Here is a 26146-nt window from a genome sequence, read left to right on the forward strand (position 1 = left end):
ATAATGATCTCTATTTTGGAGCAGGCACAGCGTGGGGCAGCCCTGGTTGGCGGCGGCAGCAGCTGCAGATCCCGATTCTGCCAACCAGGCCCCGCCCGCCACCACCGGAAGTAGAATCCTTACTGCTGCGCTTGGCGCCCTCCTTGTGTTGCTCCTCCTCCTCCCGCCCCTACGTGCTACAGAGTACAGACAGCACGGAAGCCTTGTGCTCAGGTAAGCTGGCCGGCGGAGAATGTATCCTATCCCCTTCCCACCGGCCCCAGTCAGGCCGCGGCTAGAAGGAAGGCGCCTCCATGTTCCCTTGTTTGCAGTCAGAAAGACAAGATGGAGGCAGGTGGCGGCTTGCTTCGCTCGTCTCCCTGATCCCAAGGCAGGAGAGAGGGGGGTTGGTGCTGGGCTACAAGTCTCATGATTCCCTACCAGCCTCTCAGATTGGCTGCGATTTGTAGTTCCCCCAGCAGCTGCAGATAGCCTGTAATGGGATCAGGACGGGGAGGGGCCAATTCAAATGAGCTTATGTGGGCGGGGATGCAGTGTAGGTTCTCAATGTCGGGATAGTCCTCAGGCTCATTCATTACTAAGGATGGCCATGGGGTAGTGGCATGTGGCCATTGCACGGCATCCATTTGCAGGTTATGCGGTGCCGATAATCGTACGGTAACCATTTGCAGGTTATGCAGTGCCGACAATCGTACGGTAACCATTTGCAGGTTATGCGGCACTGACAGGAGCTCAGCTGGGTACCGCATTGCTGAATGGTACTGTAAGCTGCTGGGCTTGGTGCAGGGCTACTGGCAGAAGACATCCCGGGTCCCGGCTACCATTGATGGTGGGAAACCTTCTATATATCCGACATCAATGGGAAAACCATCAATGGGTGCAAAACATCAATGGTCGATGGCCATCTGAAGAGAAAAAAATTATAATTTCCATCGGTTAGAGAACATCAGTGGGTGCCAACCATCCCAGGTGGTTACCTAATCAAATCAGGGTAAAGGATAGATCACCTACAGTAGATGTACCCTGACGTCATCCGTTACTATCCAACGTCATCCACGTGGTTATAGAGTGGCACTGTGGGGGGTGAAGCTGTGATCTGTGGCCTTTATGGGCATGGAACCACACTTCTGCCCTCACTCCACGTCACTCCCAGGTACATTTACTGAAGGGGATTTATACACAACCAATCCATCATGAGGTAGCTGAAATAGTGAATGAGATGTTACAGGCTTGTAGAGTTGCGTTGGGCTATGGTGTCACTCTCCCCCTCTGAGGAGCAGAGGATGCCGCTCCTGCCAGCCAAGGTAAGAAGGGGGTGTGCCGCACCACCTAGCGTTCCCCCAGGACTCGTGTGCACTGATAGTGCATGGTGGCCGTATTGTAGAAGCCTGCTTTGCTTACAGTTTTAAAGCCTCCTGCCTGTGTCATGTATAAATATGGTGCAGCAATATGTTTAGAGATTCTATGGGCTGCTGGCATTGGTCTAGTTCTGATATATTGTACAGTAATACAGATTGGAGACCATTGATCCCTGTGGAGAGATGATGGGGAGGGGGCACCCAGTCGTCTCACAGCCTGATGACTGAGCAGGAACTGAATGACGGCCTGATTTCTGCCAGTGTGCAGACCGGCATCTTCTCCTTAGGAATCAATTAGACTCTGGCCAGGGGCTGAGATGCTGCCTCCAGGATCTCATACTGTAATATGACTATTTGAAATGACTACGATGCAGTTTGTTCGTCCTCTGATGATGACATAATAAAGGGGGTTTTCACTCGTAGGAGGCCCCGAGCCACTGCCCACACAGACACAATATACAAGTGTGGGTAACGCGGTATCTGAAGTTGGCACGAGACATGCTGGAGTCTTGTTGCGTCGGTACTTCTGCAGGTGCACACTACAATTCCTGGCGCTGGTAATGCATATAAAAGATCTTGATTAATACCTGCTGCAAGTAATTTAGGGTCTAGTTAGGACCCAAAAGATCCAAAGATCTCTAGAAAGTAAACAATGAAAACCATAATCACTGCGCTGGTCTTATTCTATAATCCCATGATTCCGCAATAATATGGTAAAGTCTGCTATCTACTATGCAAACAGGATGCTGGTTTCAATTATACCACATAGATTTTGTTTGAACACAAAATAAATAAATATATACCCATATATCTCAGTTTAAAAGTCACTCAAATAACAATAATAGTCTCATGAGATAATTAGCATTCAGTTGTATGATAACATAAAGTATAAAAAGCTTAGGACACTGTTGTGATGACCAGTTCTTAGGCTCTCTAGAAATCACATATTTCATAAGGGCTTTATAATTAGTTGCAAGTCTGCAATGCTGGGCATACACTATACAATTATCTGTTAGATATCTGTCCAGTTTGGCTGATTGGAATGAAAATCTGGTAATGGTATGCAGTCGGGAAGCCGGCGGACCTAATCCCGACAGCCGGCTTCCCGACTGCTTTATCCCGGCGAGGGTTAAATGACAGGCGTCTAAATCTAGATGCCTGTCATTTTACCGACGCCGGGAAACCAGCACCCAGCATCCCGATCGAAGTGATGCCGAACGTGGACAGCCGCGGGGTTGTATAGGGTTAGGTTTAGGGCTCCCGGGGGGGGACTTAGGGTTAGTCACCCCCCGGGAGGTTAGGGTTAGGCTAGGGGGAGGGGGGGTTAGGCATCCCACGGGGAACTTAGGTTTAGGCGGCGGGGAAGGGGGGGTTAGGTTTAGGCACTTAGAGGGGGGATTAGGGTTAGGCATTGGGGGAGGTGGGGCGGGAAGGTTAGGGTTAGGCACCCCGAAGGAGGGTTAAGGGAAGGAATTAGGTTAGTGCATACTTACCTTAGGGACGATCAGGATTTTCACCCATGTCGGCCAGCCGCTGTCGGGATTCCAACCCGGCGGTAAATCATACCGATTCCCTGGTAATATATGGGAGCAAATGACCATTTACCATTTGCTTACAAATACTGAAAAACAGAAAAAAATGATCATTCAGACAAATTGGTTAAATCAAAGAAATGTAACCGTTTTGAACAATAGTTTTTTGTCCGCTTTCCAGTGTTTGGGACTGTATGGTCGAATGTCATTTGCTCCCATACATTACCAGGTTTTCATTCCCACTAGTTAGATTGGACAGATGTCTGACAGATAATTGTATAGTGTATGCCAGGGGTTCCCAACCACGGTCCTCAAGGCACACTAACAGTCCAGGTTTTAGGGATAGCCATACTTGAGCACAAGTGACTTAATTAGTGCCTCAGTTATTTTGATTTAACCGTCCATGCTCAATCATGGATATCACTAAAACCAGGACTGTTAGTGTGCCTTGAGGACCGAGGTTGGGAATCACTGGTGTATGCGGTTGAAATCTGTTTGTGCTAGCATGGCCACGCTGCGGGAGACAGTGTGCTGGGTACTTTTGTTCCTGTATGGTGCTGCGCGGCTGATGTAGATGTACCGGGTACATGAGGCGCGATCTCTCTGGGTGGGAAACAACAGGTGACCGGAGCCGGAATGGTAGTAGAGGGGGGGATCTGCAATTGGCTGCAACCTTCTTTTTTGTATATTGTGTCTGTTGTGGGCACCGGGCGGTGTATAAAAAAAACAAATCGCTTGCAGGTCACCAATTTTACCCATGGTTGGCATATTCTCCATGACTCTCATAAATATGCTATTAGATTTGATGCTTGTAATATGTCCCAGAGATGTTTATTGCTTTTCTGTTTATGTAGTTCTGTCTCCTTCATTCTCTAATAGGCCTTGGAGAGAGATAAAGTACCAACCAATCTGCTCCTAACTTTACTTTTGCAGAGCCTGTAACATGACAGGAGCTGATTGGCTGGTACTTTCTCTCTCCAAGGGTTAGTACATCTTCCCCCGTAATATTTTATTAGTTTCAGGAGCTCTTCAGCGTAATTTCAGAAGAATAAATAGTCACTTCATTTTCTATTATTTATTATGCTTATATTACAAAGTCATCTCAATAGGGTTTTTTTTTTTTTTTGAGAGAGAGATTAGGTTTACTTTTATCTCATTATTAGAATCCCTGCCGGTGTTTACTGTACTGAACTTTACGTTTGTCTTTGATATTAAATCTTCGCTGAGCCCCGTGTAAATATTTGCCCAGTCCCACGTCCTGTAGGGCTGTCCCAACATTGCTGGATAAAATGTCACGCGCCTCCCTCTCCTCCAGATTCCTCCGCAGATCACAACACTCGCATTTCTACGATGGCAGAAACAGACGTGGACAACGAGCTCTTGGACTACGAAGATGATGAGGTCGACAACCAGGCCGGGGGGGATGCAACGGAAATCGCCCCCAAGAAGGACATAAAGGGATCGTACGTGTCCATTCACAGCTCCGGCTTCAGAGATTTTCTTCTTAAACCCGAGTTGCTTCGTGCCATCGTGGACTGTGGATTTGAGCATCCATCAGAAGGTGAGACGAAGGGGAGGGGGGGGGGGGGGTCTGTAAGAAAACATCGACTGGGCATAAACGTTTCAGAAAGAGACTTAAGGTGCATACACACTAGACGATATGCTCCCTGAGCGATATCGTCTAGTGTGTCCCCGGCAGGCTGTGCTCAATGTCGTTCATAACATTGAGCACAGCCGCTGAACGATATCATTAGCGATATCGTTCAGCGCCGGGCTCTCTCACCCATTCCCTGACATGCAGCAACCTGACGAGGTCGTCAGGTTGGCCTGCATGTCAGCGCGATGAACGATGATGAAGAACGACCCGCGGGAATGAGCGTCGTCGTCATCGTTCATCTTTTTTGTGTTAAAAATGGACGATAAAGTGGACGACATAACGATATCGTTATCGTTCAGTCGTCCACTTTAATCGCCCAGTGTGTACGCACCATTAAGGGGGGTATCCACTAGACGATAAAGTTGAACGATTGAACGATAATGATAAAATCGTTCGATAATCGTTCGAACATCGTTTGCAAATCGTGCAGTAATTGTTTCTAACGATGTACGATGCGCGCACCCGCTGGTCGTTTGATCGTCTCCTCCATCGACTGAACATGCAGGTCAATTTCACTTGATTGCTTACAAATCGTTTACACATCATTCAAGCTGAACGATCAAACGATGAACCACTATCTGCCCACTATAGCTGAAAGCTCTCAATCACAGATTGAAACAACATAGTTTATCGTTAGATCTTTTGCAAATCGTTTGCAAATCTTTTACAAATCTTTTGCAAATTGTTCAGAGTGGAAGATCAAATTTCAAGGGAAACTTCAAGGGAAAATCGTTAAGAGGTTGGACAGGGATAAAATCGTCTAGTGGATGCCCCCCATTAGGCCCGTATTCAATTAGGAGCGAAAAGTCCCAGACTTTTCGCATGCCGGAGTTTTAGCTGTCATCGCTGGATTTGCATGCTGAAAAGTATCGCGCTCGTCCCTGCTTATTCCCGTATTCAAATCCAAATTGGTGAAAACGGAACCCGGCGAATTCGAAAGCAGGGATAAGTCCTGTCAGATTTTGGGAAGTCAGCCTGACACCCCCCAAAAGATGCACTGAAATTGGGGATCACTATGCTGAAGGTATTTGGGGTACTTAAATGCTCTTAATTGCTGCTAATTAGCGTCTTTACATAAGTGGTGAAAATAGCATTTAGCTCTATTTTTTCTGCAAAATAAATACTCCCAGCAAATTTGGGCTACATGAAAATGGGTGCAAGCATATTTTGAAGTTGCTTAAGTGAAGTTTTAAAAAACTAAAAAAAATCCACCTGCCATAACCCCTGCAATCTTAAAAACACCTTGGGCATCCTTGGGGACCCTCCTGTAGTCTATTTCACTAGTTTTTAAGTTTGTCCCCCAACTTTGGTTTATTTTCACCCCCAAAATGAAAGTACTTTTTAGGGGTGTTAAGTTTCTTTTTAGCTTTTTTTGCCGCAATTAACCTTTTGGGGACTGTCCCAAGGGTGCAGAGTGGTTTCCACAGGTTTGCACCCCAAAACTCCAATTCTGCACTTTCTTCCGCCTGGTTTCATAGGCGAATCTTTTTCGCCTATTCCAATGCATTGACTATCCGCAGCGGTGAAACGTCTTTGGAATTGAATACGGGGATACGGCGTCGCCCGGGGCGAAATTACGTCACCAGCGTAACTGTACCGCAGATACAGACTTATCGTTGCTAATTGAATACGGCCATAAATTGGGAGTGTGGCAAGGGACTATTGTTGTCATTGTAGCCAGGATGAAGGCGAGTACTTGTCTCCTATACATAGTTGAGGCAGAAAGTGTATGAGCTTGATCACCATTCAACTTTTCAATTCGCTATGAGGCCCCTGTATGGCCCTACAGCTCCTCGCTGATTGTATTCTCATATAGAAATCACTGGCTGTGTGTAAGTAATGAGGGATACACCAGCAGTTAATGTTAATTCATATTAGTATACTTTTGTGTTGGAAACTGGAAGACCGCTGTGCCTAATCGGCCAATGGTAGAGAGCACAGGTTCTCAAACTTGGTCCTCAGAACCCCAAACAGTGCATGTTTTCCAGGTCTCCCTACAGAATCACAAGTTAAATAATTATCTCCATCTGTGGATCTTTTAAATGTGTCAGTGAGTAATGAGTACACCTGTGCTCCTGCTGGGTGACCTGGAAAACATGGCCTGTGTGGGGTCCTGAGGACCGATTTTGAGAACCACTGGTAGGGAGCAATGGGCCTAGTTCAGAGATGTACGCAAAGCCGATGTTTGCGCAGTTCAGCGATAATCTGTAAACCCGCGCATGTGTCTAAGTCGCAATGCGCACATGTCAATGTACAATACTGCAGTCGCTTGTTGATTAACAGCCAGGGAAAGTTCTGGGGGGTGTGGGGCTGGGAGCGGGAGTGTGGAGGCAGGGCTGTTGCATTAATCTCGTTCTCTTTGAACTTATCAGTGCAGCACGAGTGTATCCCACAAGCCATCCTAGGCATGGATATCCTGTGTCAGGCGAAGTCTGGCATGGGGAAAACAGCCGTGTTCGTCTTGGCCACGTTGCAGCAGCTGGAGCCTATTACAGGGCAGGTGAGTGATGCTGAGTCTCACAGGAACAGTCCAGGATTATCTCACATCCGTGACATGTCATGGTAAGAATGTTCCTGATGTTTTACAGGTCTCCGTGTTAGTCATGTGTCACACCAGAGAGCTGGCATTTCAGATCAGCAAAGAATATGAGCGATTCTCCAAATACATGCCGTCTGTTAAGGTAAGGGAGAGGGAACATCCCAAAAAGTCCTAAGACTGCTCTGTACACCAAAGCCACATCATGCTGTAGCATGGCGATCTGTTCCTAGAACTGTATCCAGGTCTCTCTTCTTTTGCTTTGCCTCGTACTCGCTGCATCTTATTTGCGTCCCTTTGATGTTTCCACCAGGTGGCGGTGTTTTTCGGCGGCCTTGCCATTAAGAAGGACGAGGAGATGTTGAAGAAGAGCTGCCCCCACATTGTGGTGGGGACCCCCGGCCGTATTCTGGCGTTGGCAAGAAACAAGACTCTAAATCTGAAGCACATCAAGCACTTCATCTTGGACGAATGCGACAAGATGTTAGAGCAGCTAGGTGAGTGGATGTGGGAAGGGGACGATTGAGTTATGGCTTATTGGAAGATGTAAGGGAACGGGTTTCGGGAAGGAAAGTCAGTGTTTATGGACAATTAGGGTAACCTGGTGCTGGAGTTGGGAACTGATTGAATCATTTACATGCTGCAAATATATTTAACTTTTTGTTTTTTAGACATGCGCAGAGATGTTCAGGAAATTTTCCGTATGACCCCTCATGAGAAGCAGGTCATGATGTTCAGCGCTACCCTGAGCAAGGAGATTCGCCCGGTCTGCAGGAAGTTCATGCAAGATGTAATAACCGACTCCTCCCATCTCTCCTCCTCCTGCGCCATCCCTCCGGCAGACCCCGCCTGATATTGCTACCTAAGGGACGCTTGTGAACGAAAGCTGCAAGCTAAAAGCAAATGGGTCTCGTCTCCCTCCCAGTGTGACCCTGAACAAGTCAGACGGTCTGCCGCTTACCTCACGCAGGCCCTATTAGGACTGTCCTCTTCCCATCCGTGGCAGAATCGCCAGTGTCACGACAGCTAGGTTACTCGTTTGAGGGTCACGAAATCTGGTGGCTCGCAGGAGTCAAGTTACAAGTGTTTTGTGACACAGAATCCCAAGTCACCCGTTCCCTTCAAACATAATTGAGATAATATCCCTACAGTGTCATAGTAGTCACACTAGCAAATATTAAAATCCTGTGTGACACAGGATATCACACTAGCAAATATTCATATCAATTATCCAGCCCTTGTGTGATATGCCAGCACACGTGTCACATAAGAATTATTAAAATACCATGTGACACACCAGCACAAGTGTAACACTAGTAAATATTCCGATCAGTCATCCAGTGGGATACACCAGCACACGTGTCACACTAGCAAATATTAAAATACTGTGTGACACACCAGCACAAGTGTAACACTAGTAAATATTCCGATCAGTCGTCTAGTGTGATGCACCAGCACGCGTGTCACACTAGCAAATATTAAATCCCGTGTGACACACCAGCACAAGTGTCACACTAGCAAATGTTCATATTAATTATCCAGTCCTTGTGTGATACAATAGCACAATTGTCACACCAGCAAATTTTAAAATACCGTGTGATACACCTGCACATGTGTCACACTAGCAAATATATCAGTCCTTGTGTGACACACTATCAAAAAATTAAAATCCCTACGTGATACACGAGCACGTGTCACTATTATCAGTTATCCAGTTCCTGTGTTGTACATCAGCACAAGTGTCGCACTAGGAAGTTTACACAGCCACGTATACATTCGCATGTGAGGAACACATACGTCAGTAGCTCACCCAGGATGTGACACACCAGCCGCTCAACCTAATCTCTGTAACCCTGTTACACCAGCACAAGTGTCGTGCTAGTAAGTCGTCTTTTTTTTTCTTTTTTATCTTTTTCATCACATAAGCAAGTACAATTGCTTCTTTTTGATACAATGGCCATATTTTAGTCTCTCACCACAATAGGGCCCTTCACGTGCCGTATATATCTCCCACTGCTGCTGTCCCTGTGTGGTCACCGATGTATCGAGCACGTAGTTTGTATCCCTTAATGGGATCAAAACAGTACAATCCTTTTTTTTTTCTTTTTATTCCCTCACGTGACGCACATACTGGTGTTGATTTTTTAAATACTGATATCCTGCGACTTAATTTTTTTCATTCCCTACTTTTTATTCCATTCAGTGTGACATTTTTAATACCAAAGTCACATGCTCTCGTATTAAACCAAAAGTCACAGATTTTTTTTTTGTTTCCTATGTGACAATTTGTCACTCTTTTATTTTTGAATTTTTTCCCCCTCTAAAATCATTCCTCGCAGTTATTGCCAGTGGAGGGGCCTAGGTGCATTTGCTGGGAAGAGGCGCTCTAGCTGTGGGCAAGATGTAAAGAACATTGAGCAGCTTGTGAGAGATGCATATTCGCTAGCATGGCTTAGGACAGTCGATAGGATTAGATACGGGTTCCGGACTATAGACAGACAGTAATTAGTTAGACAATGTCTGGATAGACACCAGATGTTAATAGTTAGACAAGGATAAAAGTTTGACACAGACAAAAGTCAGACACACTGAAGTTAGACATGTAAAAAGTTTGACAGGGTCAAAAGATCGACACAAAAATGGTCGACACATTTTATTTTTAGGATTACAGTTGGGGTTAGGAACTTACTGGAGGGTTAGGGTTAAGCACTTACCCCCACAGTTAGGGTTAGGCACCAGGAGGGAGGGTTAGGGTGAAGATTAGGGCAAAAAAAAATTGTCAACCATTTTCGTGTCGAACTTTTGACCCTGTTGACCTTGTGTACCTGTCAAACTTTTTACATGTCTAACTTTAATGTCTAACTTTTCTTTGTGTCTAACTTTTTTTTCCCTGTCTAACTATTGACTGTCTAACGTCTCTTATAACACACCCTTAGAAATGTGGGCGCTGAACTAGCAGAGCCAGCACTGAGGGCCTTATTCAGCTTCAGACGGAATAGCTAAGCTGCTCGCTACAGCTTAGCTATTCCGTCTGCGCTGATATGCTAATGTAGCAGGAGGCATCACGCCACCTGCTGCATTACGTTTCTGAGCTGTGTTGTCCAATGCAGCATCGGATACTCTGTGGACCATCGCCCGGCTAAGGTGACCAATGGGGTCGCTCAGCTGGCCGTCGCAGCAGCGATGAAGAGGCCAGGAAATCTCCGTCAGCTTCGGGTAACGGAGGGTGTCGCTGCTCCGAAAAGGCAACAGACTGTCAATCATTGACAGTCTGCTGCCAGTTTACGTACGGGCTCGCATACCCGTTCTGCACATGCGCAGAACGGGTTTGGCGCCTGCACAGATTCCCGATCATCGGAGATCTGCGTTCAGCAGTGCACTAGCGAGCACTGCTGAATTAGGCCCTGAGCCCGCTTGAAAGGTCTCATGGTTAGTGCAGAAGATGGCAGTCATTAGATGGGACCCATCATTAGTGCAGAAGATGGCACTCATTAGATAGGACCCATCGTTAGTACAAACGATAGCAGTCATCAGATAGGACCCATCGTTCGTACAGAAGATGGCAGTCATCAGATAGGACCCATCGTTCGTACAGAAGATGGCAGTCATCAGATAGGACCCATCGTTAGTACAGAAGATGGCAGTCATCAGATAGGACCCATCGTTAGAACAGAAGATGGCAGTCATCAGTTAGGACCCATCGTTAGTACAGAAGATGGCAGTCATCAGATAGGACCCATCGTTCGTACAGAAGATGGCAGTCATCAGATAGGACCCATCGTTAGTACAGAAGATGGCAGTCATCAGATAGGACCCATCGTTAGTGCAGTAGATGGCACTCATTAGATAGGACCCATCGTTAGTGCAGTAGATGGCAGTCATCAGATAGGACCCATCGTTAGTGCAGTAGATGGCAGTCATCAGATAGGACCCATCGTTAGTGCAGTAGATGGCAGTCATTAGATAAGACCCATCGTTAGTGCAGTAGATGGCAGTCATCAGATAGGACCCATCGTTAGTGCAGTAGATGGCAGTCATCAGATAGGACCCATCGTTAGTGCAGTAGATGGCAGTCATTAGATAGGACCCATCGTTAGTGCAGTAGATGGCAGTCATTAGATAAGACCCATCGTTAGTGCAGTAGATGGCAGTCATTAGATAGGACCCATCGTTAGTGCAGTAGATGGCAGTCATCAGATAGGACCCATCGTTAGTGCAGTAGATGGCAGTCATCAGATAGGACCCATCGTTAGTGCAGTAGATGGCAGTCATTAGATAGGACCCATCGTTAGTGCAGTAGATGGCAGTCATTAGATAGGACCCATCGTTAGTGCAGTAGATGGCAGTCATTAGATAGGACCCATCGTTAGTGCAGTAGATGGCAGTCATTAGATAGGACCCATCGTTAGTGCAGTAGATGGCAGTCATTAGATAGGACCCATCGTTAGTGCAGTAGATGGCACTCATTAGATAGGACCCATCGTTAGTGCAGTAGATGGCACTCATTAGATAGGACCCATCGTTAGTGCAGTAGATGGCAGTCATTAGATAGGACCCATCGTTAGTGCAGTAGATGGCAGTCATTAGATAGGACCCATCGTTAGTGCAGTAGATGGCAGTCATTAGATAGGACCCATCGTTAGTGCAGTAGATGGCAGTCATTAGATAGGACCCATCGTTAGTGCAGTAGATGGCAGTCATTAGAGAAGACCCATCGTTAGTGCAGTAGATGGCAGTCATTAGATAGGACCCATCGTTAGTGCAGTAGATGGCAGTCATTAGATAAGACCCATCGTTAGTGCAGTAGATGGCAGTCATTAGATAGGACCCATCGTTAGTGCAGTAGATGGCAGTCATTAGATAGGACCCATCGTTAGTGCAGTAGATGGCAGTCATTAGATAGGACCCATCGTTAGTGCAGTAGATGGCAGTCATTAGATAGGACCCATCGTTAGTGCAGTAGATGGCAGTCATTAGATAGGACCCATCGTTAGTGCAGTAGATGGCAGTCATTAGATAGGACCCATCGTTAGTGCAGTAGATGGCAGTCATTAGATAGGACCCATCGTTAGTGCAGTAGATGGCAGTCATTAGATAGGACCCATCGTTAGTGCAGTAGATGGCAGTCATTAGATAGGACCCATCGTTAGTGCAGTAGATGGCAGTCATTAGATAGGACCCATCGTTAGTGCAGTAGATGGCAGTCATTAGATAAGACCCATCGTTAGTGCAGTAGATGGCAGTCATTAGATAGGACCCATCGTTAGTGCAGTAGATGGCAGTCATCAGATAGGACCCATCGTTAGTGCAGTAGATGGCAGTCATTAGATAGGACCCATCGTTAGTGCAGTAGATGGCAGTCATTAGATAGGACCCATCGTTAGTGCAGTAGATGGCAGTCATCAGATAAGACCCCATCTTTTTCCTACTGTCTCTCTTCTTTCTCAACTATTGCATTCTTTTTATTCCAAAGTGAATTGTGTACATTTATGTGCGTGTGTTTGTGTGTACGAGTCACTATATACATATATGTATAGCACTATGCATAAATAAATGGACACTTTCAGTCCCTTGTTTTGTGTGTTTATCACACACTGACAAATATAATACGTCAAGTCATATTTCTATACATATATATGTATAGGTGTAAATAAAGGTGTACATTTGGATATCAGTGTTTGCCTTCAGGGTGTGCACGCTTATATCACAGCATGGTCACGCTGATTTTATCATGTGTAATAACATATCATGTGTAATAACATATCATGTGTAATAACATATCATGTGTAATAACATATCATGTGTAATAACATATCATGTGTAATAACATATCATGTGTAATAACATATCATGTGTTTCCTGGGACTCTCAACATAAAATACAAGTTGATCCAGTTTCATAAGTCATCTCGTAACATTTACAAATGCATATGAACGGTCTCACAATAGCACTGCCGTTGCAAGCTCTTTGGACAAGAAGTCGGGGCAGATTTACAAAGCAAAAGCCTCTGCTTCTCTGTGTATTTAAACCAGGGATTTATAACGGCAATGATCCTAAAAGCAAAGCGCCGTATTTTGTATTTAATATTGTTGCCACTTTTAAATTTGAGGCTTTAAACACACAGAGGAAGATCTGCTGCTTAGTGAATGTGCCCCCAGATGTTATAAACAATTTCCCCCAACAATCCCATTAATATCTAAATTATTAGGGGGGGGGCGGGGTGTCTGGACTCGTGCTGACACACACAAACGAGTGGCTACTGTATGGGGAGCAGCTTGTATTTCAGGTTTGGAGGTTCTTTAACACAATTGTTGTGATAAAATGCTTATTAGGATCCCTGGAGATTTAGCTATTCGTCTTGCTTATAAGATGTTTCCTGTCTGCATGTTGCACAGTAGGTTCTGAAGCAGAATCTATGTGTTAAGGTCGCTGTTATTATCCACGAAGTGGTTGTCAGTGACTAAAAGCAGTAAACAGACGAAGGCAGAACCATATAGTACGTTTCATGGTTGTAAAGTTCCTACCTGCTCAGGTTTGAGAACACGTAATAATAATAACTGCTTGTATCCCATATACATGTCTCTGGGCCACTCCTAAGCGCAGCCCTCACACTACCTAATGTCTGGTACAGTTGCCAAGCTTTGTGCTGCTAATGTCTATGCTTTCTTCCATTGAGGGCACATGAAATGTAAAATAGGAGGTGTCGGCCAGGCTGATGGGGAGGGCGACCCAGGACTCAGTAGCAATGTGGCCAGGCTCTGACATGCGTAGATAATTCTGTATTTGATTGTGTTCCCTGACCACACCCAGTCCTGTATTAATTGCACTCCTCATGTTTGTTCGGTATGTGGAATGTGAATCACTTGTGCAACATTTATAAAGCTCTAACCAATCGCATTTCTCCTTCACATTCCGTATACAGGACACGGAATCAGTATGTAATGCCGGCTGTCAGGATGCCTCCTGTCAGAATACATACAGCGGCATCCCGATGGTCCCAACAGGGGTCGGATAACTTAACCCTCCCCTTAGTGCCTAAACCCAACTGTCCCCCAGCCGACCGCCTGTACACTTGCAGCTGCAGGGAGGAGGGCGCTACTCTCCCCCGGCCAGCGGGACCCGCCCCCCTCCAGAACACAGATGATGGTGGTTCAGTGTGTATGAACAACCATCATCTGCAGTGTGTACCCAGCAGAACTTTTGGGAGTGTTTGGATGGGTGGGAACACTGGTCTAACCTTTTGCTACAGGCTCCTCCTTTCTGGCAGTGACTCTCCTCTGCCTACCCCCCCCCCCCCCCCCCCCCAACACACACACACATCCAGGAGACCCTATTGATATCTCCAGCATGAAAATCTATTCACACTGGTGGCTCCAAGGCCTCATTTGTGGCAAAGGTGACTTGGTGGTGTGGAGGAGAAGCTGCCTCTAACTCCTACAAGATGTTGCTTTAGCTGCATGTAAAGCTCAATCTACTAAGTATTATGTAAGATTAGGGGCGGGGGTGTATAAGTGTTTTTGAAGAGCTTTCCATTTGTTATGTTCTACGATAAAATGTCAACCGACAAACCCAATGGTTGCTTGCTGTAGCCCAGTGGTGTCAATCACGGGCCCTCCAGCTGCTGTGGGACTACACATCCCAGCATGCCCTAATGGCAGTGCACGATGGGATGTGTAGTTCCACTGCAGCTGAAGGGCCTGAGTTTGACAGCACAGCTGAAGCCCGTGTGACTTCCTACTGTTGTTTGACTGCAGATCATCCCGAATGATTGTGAAATAATAATACAAGTTTTTAAGGAATTAAGACTACCTTATGGAGGATATTCATTTTAAAGTGCATAAACACCTTATTTGTGTAACCAGCCTTACAGTGCACTGAGTGGCACATTTTATCAGCTACTGTTACTGATGCAGTATGTCTCTGACCGCCTTCCCCAGCTAACCTACACCCTCTTTATAATGTTGGAACACTTATCATTAGAGAGCTATTTAAAAGAATGGTGTTGTACATTGACTTGAATTGTGAATGCGTGTTTAAAGCCGTCCTACAACTTACGGTAGTTTGTTTCCTACCCATTACCTCTAGCCGGAGTCTGGGGGGCGCTGCTCCATGCAGCCATTTTTCTGTGGATAATAATTTGCTCTCTCAGCCAATGGCAAAAACTTGGGGAGCAGGGTGTGTGAGTGACAGGACCAATCACAAGGGACTGCTGCTTGTGATTGGCCGTCCAGCTTATACCTCCACCACCACCATCTTCCCCATCTGCTTCTTTTTGTAGGTTCTGTGTTACAGTGAAAATAGCTGCATATATCAGTTGTCTGGGCTTCAGGAAGGGGATGGATCACCTAGATTGTAGTACAGCCTTAAAAAATGTACACCTTGAGTGACTGGTTGGTATTCTTCAATGTAAAGTGCTTTGGAAGTTTATGTACGTTATCTGTACTCTGCCTTTCTTAGGGATAAGATGGCACCTCGCATGACACATTTCTATCTGTTTACAACGCAATATGTGTAAGGGGGCGCTTCAACCATCTTGCAAATAACGTTTTAAATTAAGCTGCACATCAGCTTGTATTGCAGTCTTTGGGCAATAAGTAGCACATGACACTTTCCATTTACAGGGAGGCGCCATTTTTAAGTAGAAGCACTCCCTATTTTTGGCTTCATCTAATGTGACCACCGTCGGAGTTTCTCTATATTGAATTAAAATTGTAATAGTCAAAATTTACTCTGTATCATAAGTCGGTGAGTTTTCGCCATGTGTCGGAACAATCGCTGGTATAGACCGGGAAAAGATACAGAAAAAAATAGTAGTAGGTCCTCGCTAAAGAGCAACTAGTGTTTCAAAATTGATTTGTGCCATGAGGAAGACTGGGCCCTTGATGTCTGTTTCATTGGCTTTTTGATCCATGCGAGATGCCAGCTTAGCCCAGGAAAGTTTTCATCATAGGAAACCCACCTTGATCCAGTCCTCAACCCTGTCATAGGACTTCTGAAAGCGACCCCTCCCCTTACTGTTTAACCCTTAATTTCCCACCCCCTCCTCCAGCCGATGGAAATCTTCGTGGATGATGAGACCAAGCTGACACTCCACGGCCTACAGCAATATTACGTCAAACTCAAGGACAATGAGAAAAACCGCAAACTTTTTGACCTCCTGGACCTGCTGGAATTCAACCAGGTGAAAATGGATTATGGCTAAGGCGCACCTGTTACCCAGACACCGTAGTAGCAGCTCTTTGGTAGACAAAATGTCCACCTTCAGATACCTCTTTAGTCCAGGCAAATTATTATTTTTAACAAGGGATAGGGTCAGATCTGTGTGTTTGGCTCAGTTGTACCTGCACAGCTAATCTAGGGGCAGCAGAAATACATTTGCCAGGACAACAGATTTATGTGAAGGTGGACTGCTCCAGTCACATCTCTGAGGCACTTCATGGCCAATATTCATGCATACCTCCCAACCTGACCCTCTCCAGGAGGGAGGCAATGCTCTGTTCCTGTTACCTGGTAATTTATGATTGCCATCACCTGTGTTGAACTAGTTAATTGAAAAGAAAGGTTTCACCACAGGTGACTGCAATCAAATTGCAAGGGAAGTCCAGGATCAGAGCATTGTGTCCCTCCTGGAGAGGGTCATGTTGGGAGGTATGTTCATGAGTAAAGGCCCCCATACATCAGAGATTGATTGCAGCAATTGTGCAATTTGCAATCGATTGTGTATAAAAATCTTTCCCTTTTTCAATCGATTGCTGATTGCAGTGATGCCACAATCGATTGAAAAAGGTAAAGATTTTTATACACAATCGATTGCAAATTGCACGATTGCTGCAATCGATCTCTGATGTATGGGGGCCTTTAAGCAGGCCACACACTAGACCAAATTACATCCAACTAGTTGATTCGTTGGAATGAAAATCTGGTAAGGCAGAGGTTCCCAATCGCGGTCCTCAAGGCTCCCCAACAGTTCAGGTTTTAGAGATATCTATGGTTGAGCACAGGTGATTAATTAGTACCTCAGTCAATTTGATTTAATTACCTGTGCTTAACCATGGTTATCTCTAAAATATGAACTGTTGGGGGGCCTTGAGGACTACGTTTGGGAACCTCTGCAGTAAGGTATGAAAGCAAATGACAATCAGCAACTTGCTCCCAAATGCTGGAAAATGGACAAAAACGGAGCAAATTGTTTACATCAAACATTTAACAAACTTGTCTGAACGACCATTCATCTGTTTTCTGTCATTTAGGAGCAAATTGCTGATCATCATTTTCATCCTATACGTTACAACTAGTTGGATGAAAGTTGGTCTAGTGTTTGGCCAGCTTTACTGGATCCCAGTAAATTTTCATGATGTGGGTTAGTCAACAAAATAGCTGCTTGCACCGTGTTAGATGACTGGTGCTTTTTAGCTTGTGATTTAATACTTTCTGTTCACTTGGTGGGCTTTATTTATGAAAAAAAAGCTGCTGCTTCTTAGTGGGTTGCAGTTGAAAATGGAAAACTGCACCAGCAGTCCATGTAAAGCCTGGCGTTCTTTACACTAAATGCGGATGCCATTTTAAATTTGCACCTGTAACCTGCCAGGAAGCAGATGCTGCTTCTTAAATAAGCCCAATATGTGGTCTGGCTCTGTTGAAATTTTTTTTTTTTTCTTTTTTTTTTTTTTTATAATAAGAAAAATGAGCACTCAAATTAAAATTAGTGCTGGAGTATTACAAATGGAATACTTAGCTAGGTAACGTTAATAATAATATTTGTATTCCCTTATCTCAGTGGTTCTCAAACTCGGTCCTAAGGACCCCACACAGTGCACGTTTTCCAGGTCATCTAGCAGGTGCACAGGTGTGTTCATTACTCACTAAACCATTTTAAAAGAGCCACAGGTGGAGACAATTATTTCACTTGTGATTCTGTTTGGGGTCCTGAGGACTGAGTTTGAGGACCTGTGCCTTATCTCCTAAACATGTAGTAAACTTGTGGCCATAAAAATGTATTTGTGTATTTTTAGTTCTTATGAGATGATTGTGCTTTAAAGCAACTATCCCATGAAAATAATTGTGTGTGCTGTTAAACTAAGAATTATATTTACAGATTCCATTGATTGCGTTAATTTAGACTGCTAATAATTATTTATAATTTTACAGAGTACCATGGGAATTTTGGTCATATAGCACATGATGCATTGAGCAGAGAGGCTTTGGAACCCACCTCTGAGCTCTGTTGGATTAAAAAATCTGATCCTTTAAGTGGCATGTTTACTTTTCTAACTATTGTGAATTTCTTTCTTATGTAATGACTGTAAAATTAATTTAGTAGTGAGGGACATTATACATGCAGCATACTAATACCAGTAGTACAGGGCATCTTTCTAAATGCTCATACACACGAGACGATAAATTGGACGATAACAATATTGTTATCGTTCACATCATTCAAGAGCGTCCAGTGTGTATGCACAATATCGTTAACGATGTCTTTCATCGCCTGAACTTGCAGGAAAACCAGACGATATCCTCAAGAACTGCAAGTACGGAGATGTGGCAGGTAACGTCACTGAACGATATCGTTCAGTGCCGTTCCCGACATTTGAGCCCGGCGGGATAACACTTAACGATATCGCCCGTGGAGCATTTCGTTAATTGTGTATGAGCCTTTACAGATTTATTTATGAACTCTGCTTAGATTTATTAGCAAGTGAAGTGCCAACACCATTTGGAGGTATCTTTTGGCTTAGGCAGCCATAGAAACTACATGGCACAATTGGTGCTCTACCCACTTTAATATAGCCTGATACAGCAGGAAACTGCACCGTGGAAAATGCCTGCGAAAGAACGGTTGCGACGGAAAGCAGAGGTCTGTAGAGGAAAATGTAGGATGGATTTTTGTATGATTTTAATTTTGATTGCTGTGGAAATTTCATTAAACTTTAAAGATGGTCAGGTCTTCAAGTGGATGGCTGACAAAACAGAAGAGTAAAGATGGGTATACACAATACAATGTATTGTACGATTGGATTGGAGCAATGTATCGTACACATCGTATAGTGTACGACTGATCTGCCATGCCTGGCCATCGTTCATTGCATTGTCCCATCGGGTTCCGGACTATAGACAGACAGTAATTAGTTAGACAATGTCTAGATAGACATCAGATGTTAGACAGTTAATAGTTAGACAAGGATAAAAGTCAGACACATTAAAGTTAGACATGTAAAAAGTTCGACAGGTACAAAAGATCGACGGGGTCAAAAGTTCGACATGAAAAAGATCGACACAAAAATGGTCGACACTTGTTTTTTTTACGGTTAAGGTTAGGCACTTACCCCCACGGTTAGGGTTAGGCACTTACCAAGACGGTTAGGGTTAGGCACCAAGGGGAGGGTTAGGGTGAAGATTAGGGCTAAAAAAACAAAACAAAAAAATTGTCGACCATTTTTGTGTCGATCCTTTTTCATGTCGAACTTTTGACCCTGTCAACCTTTTAACATGTCTAACTTTAATGTGTCTGACTTTTGTTTGTGTCTAACTTTTTGCCCTGTCTAACTATTGACTGTCTAACATCTGGTGTCTATCTAGACATTGTCTAACTAATTACTGTCTGTCTCATCCCATCTGCTGTCCTGCACAGCAGATGTGACTATGTAGTAAAAGACGTGGGGCTGTTACATGCAGCATGTAACTATACATCGTACGGCAGATCATGCAGTGTATTGCTGGGTCCCACCGTCCTATGGTGTACCCAGCGTAATATTACCACAGTGCTCTAATATTTCATTTATGGATCTTTTTTTTTTATTTTTTTTTATGTACTTAAAAAAGAGGTTAGTGGGTTTTTTCTGATTCTGAGAAATGGCTCATTGTTATGTTGCAGCCACCAATCTCGCCCTTTTTTTTTTTTTTTTTTTTTGCTGCCTGCTCTCCTTTCATCTGTGCTCTTCCTACAAGAAACGTTGCTTATTTGTTTAACACTGTTCTATTCAGGTGGTCATTTTCGTCAAGTCCGTTCAGCGATGCATCGCCCTGGCTCAGCTGTTGGTGGAGCAGAACTTCCCGGCTATTGCTATACACCGTGGGATGGCACAGGAGGAGAGGTAGGCACTGGGAACAGGAGCTGCGAGGGCTTCGTTCTTGTGCTAGGAGGGGCAAGTGGGGGATAGGATGGGAACGTTGAGTGCTTTATACTTGTGCAAGGACCGAAGGGTGGAGATGGATCCTGGTGCTTTATTCTTGTGCCAGAGGTGGAGGTTGGGGAGACGTACAGTGCCTTGCAAAAGTATTCACCCCCCTTTGCATTCTTCATGTTTTGTTGCCTCACAACCTGGAATTAAAATGGATTGTGTGAAGGTGTGCATCATTTCATTCACAGAACATGCCTACAACTGTGAAGTTGTGATTTTTTTATTTTTTTTTTATATTGTGAATCAAACATTTAGGACAACATAACAGAAAACTTCAGCGTGCATAACTATTCACCTCCCTAAGTACTTTGTCGAGCCACCTTTTGTGGCAATTACAGCTGCAAGTCGCTTTGAATAAGTCTCTATGAGCTTGCCACATCTTGCCCCTGGGATTTTTGCCCATTCCTCAAGGCAAAACTGCTCTAGCTCCTTCATGTTGGATGGTTTCCGCTTGTGAGCAGCAATCTTCAAGTCTGACCACAGACTCTCAATTGGATTGAGATCTGGGCTTTGACTAGGCCATTTCAACACATTTAAATGTTTCCCCTTAAACCACTCGAGTGTTGCTTTAGCAGTATGCTTCGGGTCATTGTCCTGCTGGAAGGTGAACCTCCGTCCCAGTCTCAAATCACAGGCAGACTGAAACGGGTTTTGCTCAAGAATATCCCTGTATTTAGCACCATCCATCTTTCCCTCGACTCAAATCAGTTCCTCAAATCCCTGCTGCTGAAAAATATCCCCACAGCATGATGCTGCCACCACCATATTTCACTGTGGGGATGGTGTTCTTGGGGTGAGGGGATGTGTTGGGTTTGTGCCAGGCATAGCGTTTTCCTTGGTGGTCCGAAAAGTTCAATTTTAGTCTCATCTGACCTGGGCACCTTCCTCCATACATTTGGGGAGTCGCCCACATGCCTTTTGGCAAACTCAAATCGTGTCCTCTTATTTTTATCACTAAGTAATGGCTTTTTTCTGGCCACTCTTCCATAAAGCCCAGCTCTATGGAGTGTACGGTTTATTGTGGTCACATGCACAGATACACCAGTCTCTGCTGTGGAACTCTGCAGCTCCTTCAGGGTTGCCTTTGGTCTCTGTCCTGCCTCTCTGATTAATGCCCTCCTTGCCCAGTCTGTGAGTTTTGGTGGGCGGCCCTCTCTTGGCAGGTTTGTTGTGGTACCATGTTCTTTCCATTTGATGTTGATGGATTTGATGGTGCCCTGGGGGATCATCAAAGATTTGGATATTTTTTTATAACCCAGCGCAGAATTGTACTTCTCAACAACTTTGTCCCTGACTTGTTTGGAGAGTTCCTTGGTCTTCATGGTGTGATGCCTCTTGCTTAGTGATGTTGCAGCCTCTGGGGCCTTTCAGAAAAGGTGTTTTTATACTGACAGATCATGTGACACTTAGATTTCACACAGGTGGACTTCATTTCACTAATTATGTGACTTCTGAAGGTAATTGGTTGCACCAGAACTTTTGAGGGGCTTCATAGCAAAGGGGGTGATTACATATGCACATGCCAATTTTCAGAATTTTATTTATAAAGATTCTTTGATATATATATTTTTCTCATTTCACTTCACCAAATTAGACTAGTTTGTGCAGATCATCACATAAAATTCAGAATAAAAAAAATAAATAAATTACAGGTTGTCATGTAACAAAAAAGGTAAAAAGCCAAGGGGGCGTGAATACTTTTGCAAGGCACTGTTGCTGCGTGCTGTATATTTCGTCCAGGACTAGAGGTGGCGACTGAGATATGGAGTTGGGTGCTGTATTTTTGTGCTAGGATAACAGGGGGGGCTGAGAAATAGATGATGCTTACTCCTGACCCATATCCCTCAATAACAGGCTCTCCCGGTATCAGCAATTCAAAGATTTTCAGCGGAGAATCCTGGTCGCCACCAATCTGTTTGGTCGTGGGATGGACATTGAGAGAGTGAACATCGCCTTCAATTATGACATGCCAGAGGACTCCGATACCTATTTGCACAGGGTCCGTATAATCTAATTATCTTTATCTCCTAGAATGTTCTTTGTCCTATTCTCCCTCTGTCTTCCCCTTTCGTCTATTGTTGATCCTTTGCAAAAGCTTCCTCTTACATTTCTAATCTCGTACTAACTAGGTGGCACGTGCTGGCAGGTTTGGCACCAAGGGTCTAGCCATCACATTTGTCTCTGATGAGGGGGATGCAAAAATATTAAACGAGGTTCAAGATCGTTTTGAGGTCAACATCAGTGAGCTGCCCGACGAGATTGATATCTCCTCCTACAGTGAGTTTATTTTTCATGCCGATTCCTGTTATCAACTGTTGTCCTTCCTCTCCAAACATCTCTCCTTTCCATCTCAAACTCCCCCCCACATTTACTGCCCATTCTAATATTAGTTTATTATTTCTCTCAGTTGAACAGACGCGATGAGAGCGGATTCCTGCTTCGATTTCCCAGAGTGGCTGCAGGACGCTGTGCTCACCTGTTCTTCCTTCTTGCACCAGGGGAAAGCAGTCACTGGCTAACCCGTTTAAGAATGAGCATGGCTGTTTTAATCTCGATCCACTTTAATGTTTTACGAGCAGAATTTCGCTTGATGAATTGTCCTTATGCCTCTGATCCGCACTCTTATTACGGGAAAAATTGTATGTTAATGGGACGGGGAATTTAATGAGGAATGCAAAACTGGCAGTGAAACTGGGTCTTTTGAATAGCGTAGCATACGGCTGCACATTTTTTTATTTTTATTTTTCCCCCCGTTTGATAGTTGTCAGTCAAGCAGTCGTTTTCAGTGTCTCACATCTGTGATTAATGATTTCTCAGAAAACCAGCCCTGGAGTTGTGCAGTATTTGGTTATAGTTTTATACATTGAGGATCGGCCTTTTGTTTAGTGGATAAGTGACAAATGGTGTCACTGTCTTTGTACATTGTTACCTATTACGCCATGTCATGACAAATAAAACCTAAAAAGAAAACTCCTTTGGGGTCTTTATTCTTTTATTTTTTCCAGTGACTGTGAATCAGGTACCTTGAAGATGGGGGGGGGTGTAATGAGGGAACCCTTCTAAAAATCTTAAATTAATACACTGTACTGTATATACTTTTTCCCATCTGGGTTTGCAAAGCTTGTTCTGGATTTTGAGGGTGGGGCTCAAATGTGCTTCCTAATGCAAGTGTGTTGCACATAAATCACCAGTAGAAGGCTTCTTGACGGTGCCCATCGTGATCAGTTTGTTTAGGGCAGGGTCGGTGCTAGGTTACTCGGCACCCAGCGAAAAATATTCAAATGTTGTTTTTTTTTTTTTTTAAATACTCTCTTTAAACTTAATTTAAAAAAAAAAAAAAAAACCTGACAATTTCTGGGCGGTATTGATGAAAACAAATCGTCAGTTAAGTGGTTAATGATGAAGAAATACAGAAATGTTGGGGTAGTAACGATACTGAAATTCAACCTCTATATACCCCTGCCTGTACCTTCTAAAATCCTACCTAGAAACCTCTAAGGATGACGCTAATTTGCGTACGCAGTCATACAGTAAATAAAAGACTCCAGACTTGGAACGTTTGGTTCCGAAGCACAAAGTATTATTCAAGTAAAAGTACAGTCAGTTACACGCTATTGATTCAGACACAATTAGAAGCAAAGGAATTATACAGACCCCAAGTACAGTATACATACGCAGCGCTTCCGGACCAGATGATAGGCATCGGCAAGAAACCCCGTCGTCATTCAGCATTCGGCACGAAGACTAAAATCCCAGTGTTTGAGCACACATATTTATACCCCCCCAGAATAGACCGGACAATAGAGAAGTTTGTTGCTGATGTCATTGGTTCCCAGGGAGGAAGAGTTTAACAGGCTGGTTCAAATAGACTCACCCAGCCTCTAACAACTGGGGGTCTCTACCCTCCCGCCCCCATGCAACATCGTAACAGTTATACATTTTGTTGCTTGAAGTCTCTGCGGTCCATAAGTTGAGAATGCATGATGCGATCTCCACACCGATAATACCGGAGCATTACTGGGGGCACTACAAGGGGGAGAGCACTACTGGGGGCACTACAAGGGGGAGAGCACTACTGGGGACACTACAAGGGGGAGGGCACTACTGGGGGCACTACAAGGGGGAGAGCACTACTGGGGGCACTACAAGGGGGAGAGCACTACTGGGGGCACTACAAGGGGGAGGGCACTACTGGGGGCACTACAAGGGGGAGAGCACTACTGGGGGGGACTACAAGGGGGGGGACCACTACTGGGGGCACTGCATAGGTTGTGTGGCCGCTACTGGGGGCACTGCATAGGGGGATGAGAAAGTAGGGTAAGCGCCAAAGGTTGTTTCTACATTTCCTTATCAACCAGCCAGGGGAACAAAGAAAGTGCTGTCACTATATACTTACCCAGTACAGAGGATCTAGGAGCACCGCAGTTGTCGGGATTCCAACAAGAATAAAATAAAATCTCCAACTGGAATAGAGAAGTAATTACACAGACATTAAAAGGTGTAACAAACACTAAGAAGCTCTCACAACGGGTGGAGGCAATATCTTTGGTGAAAAGGGCACTGGCCTCAGCGACCGAGCTTTGCAATGCAGCATGCTGGGCACCTACTTGTACCTTTTCCAATCATCGTCCTATGTATGTACTATCCTCTGCTGATACTTTATGTGGGAGACAATGTTTCACTATTCAGCATATGTGGCCTGGATTTTTTTGGGGAGCGATCTTGTTTTAATTGTTTAGGGACGTCCCATTGAAAGGGCTACCATGGAGTATTGAAGGAGAATACAATGTATTACCGGTAATGTCTTGAAATGCAGCGTGGCGGCAGCCCGGATTTCCCAAACCTGTTGTTTTGAAAAGTTATATAAATAGCGTCATGCCTATATTCTATGTGCGACTGTATCTGCATGCACAATGCTACGTTAGTGTCAGCAGCTGGGACGCTGTAACGCAGCATTGTGCATGCAGATACAGCCGCCGTCATGGCGCAACCAGAAGGACTGTTTAACGCACAAGTCAATAAGATGTATGTGGACACATCTGTACCAGGGGTGTTGTGTATGTATAGATGCGTTATTTCTATTTCTGTTTAAATGTTTTTATAGGAGTGTTGGGGGGCAGCCCCTACCCTCCATTACCTCTATGTGCCACCATTGTGAGTGGCCCTACTTAGTTCCTTATAGAAAGTCTTCCAGACCTTTTGTTCCCCTTTTCTATTTTCTCTATTTTGGTCTAGGTTTTTTTCCCTAGTTTATGTTTTTTCTTTTTTTTTTCAGTATTTACACTCATTTTTCTAAGCCATGCAGGGTATTTTTTGGTTTCTTTATTACAAGTCTATTTGCCATATTCAATTAGAGGCGAAAAGGCCGTTATCGGCGATAATTTATCGCCGATGACGTAATTTTCGCCTGTTTCACTTATCCCCATATTCAATTACAAAGACTTTTTGCAGGTGCGAAAAGTCTTTCTTAAAAAACGGGGATAAGTTTTCATCATGTAATACATGGCAAAAAAAAAGTGCAGAATTGGGGTTTAGGGGTACAGGCTTTGTAATGTCCCCTTAAAGTATTCTGTGTCCACATTTTTTTTAAAAAAGTTTCTTGGGACACACCAAAAAAGGTACTTTCATTTTGGGGGTAAAAAAAAAATATTGGGGGACAAACTTCTAAACTAGCGTAATGGATCCTGGGGGGGGTTCCCATGCAGGTGTTTTCTAGAATGCGGCAGGTGCATTTTTTTGAAGAATTTGAAAAAATTATTTTAGTGACTTAAAAATATGCTTGCACCCATTTTCATGTACCCCAAATTTGATGGACATAGTTATTTCAAAAAATCGATAAATGCTTTTCTTCACAGGTGCATTTATGTACCGGCCGCGGCTAT

General features: G+C 44.4%; 1 protein-coding gene across 2 annotated transcripts; it reads left to right on the forward strand.

Annotated features, from left to right (window-relative positions):
- The first annotated feature begins 109 nt into the window (after positions 1 to 109).
- DDX39B (DExD-box helicase 39B) lies at positions 110 to 23237 on the forward strand. 2 transcript variants are annotated; one of them, XM_088481536.1, is made up of 11 exons: positions 110 to 213; positions 4206 to 4451; positions 6920 to 7047; positions 7136 to 7228; positions 7397 to 7580; positions 7755 to 7873; positions 16133 to 16264; positions 20068 to 20177; positions 22119 to 22263; positions 22394 to 22541; positions 22672 to 23237. In XM_088481536.1, the coding sequence occupies exons 2-11, from the start codon at positions 4241 to 4243 to the stop codon at positions 22686 to 22688; spliced, it is 1287 nt and encodes a 428-aa protein (XP_088337662.1). In that variant the 5' UTR covers positions 110 to 213; positions 4206 to 4240; the 3' UTR covers positions 22689 to 23237. The 2 variants fall into 2 exon arrangements, with proteins under 2 accessions (XP_088337662.1, XP_088337663.1); XM_088481537.1 differs by lacking the exon at positions 110 to 213 and adding an exon at positions 1819 to 1915.
- Positions 23238 to 26146: the final 2909 nt, after the last annotated feature.

The sequence above is a fragment of the Taudactylus pleione genome, unplaced genomic scaffold (genome assembly GCF_031769625.1).
Source record: "Taudactylus pleione unplaced genomic scaffold, aTauple2 ptg000274l, whole genome shotgun sequence".
Lineage (NCBI taxonomy): Eukaryota > Metazoa > Chordata > Amphibia > Anura > Myobatrachidae > Taudactylus > Taudactylus pleione.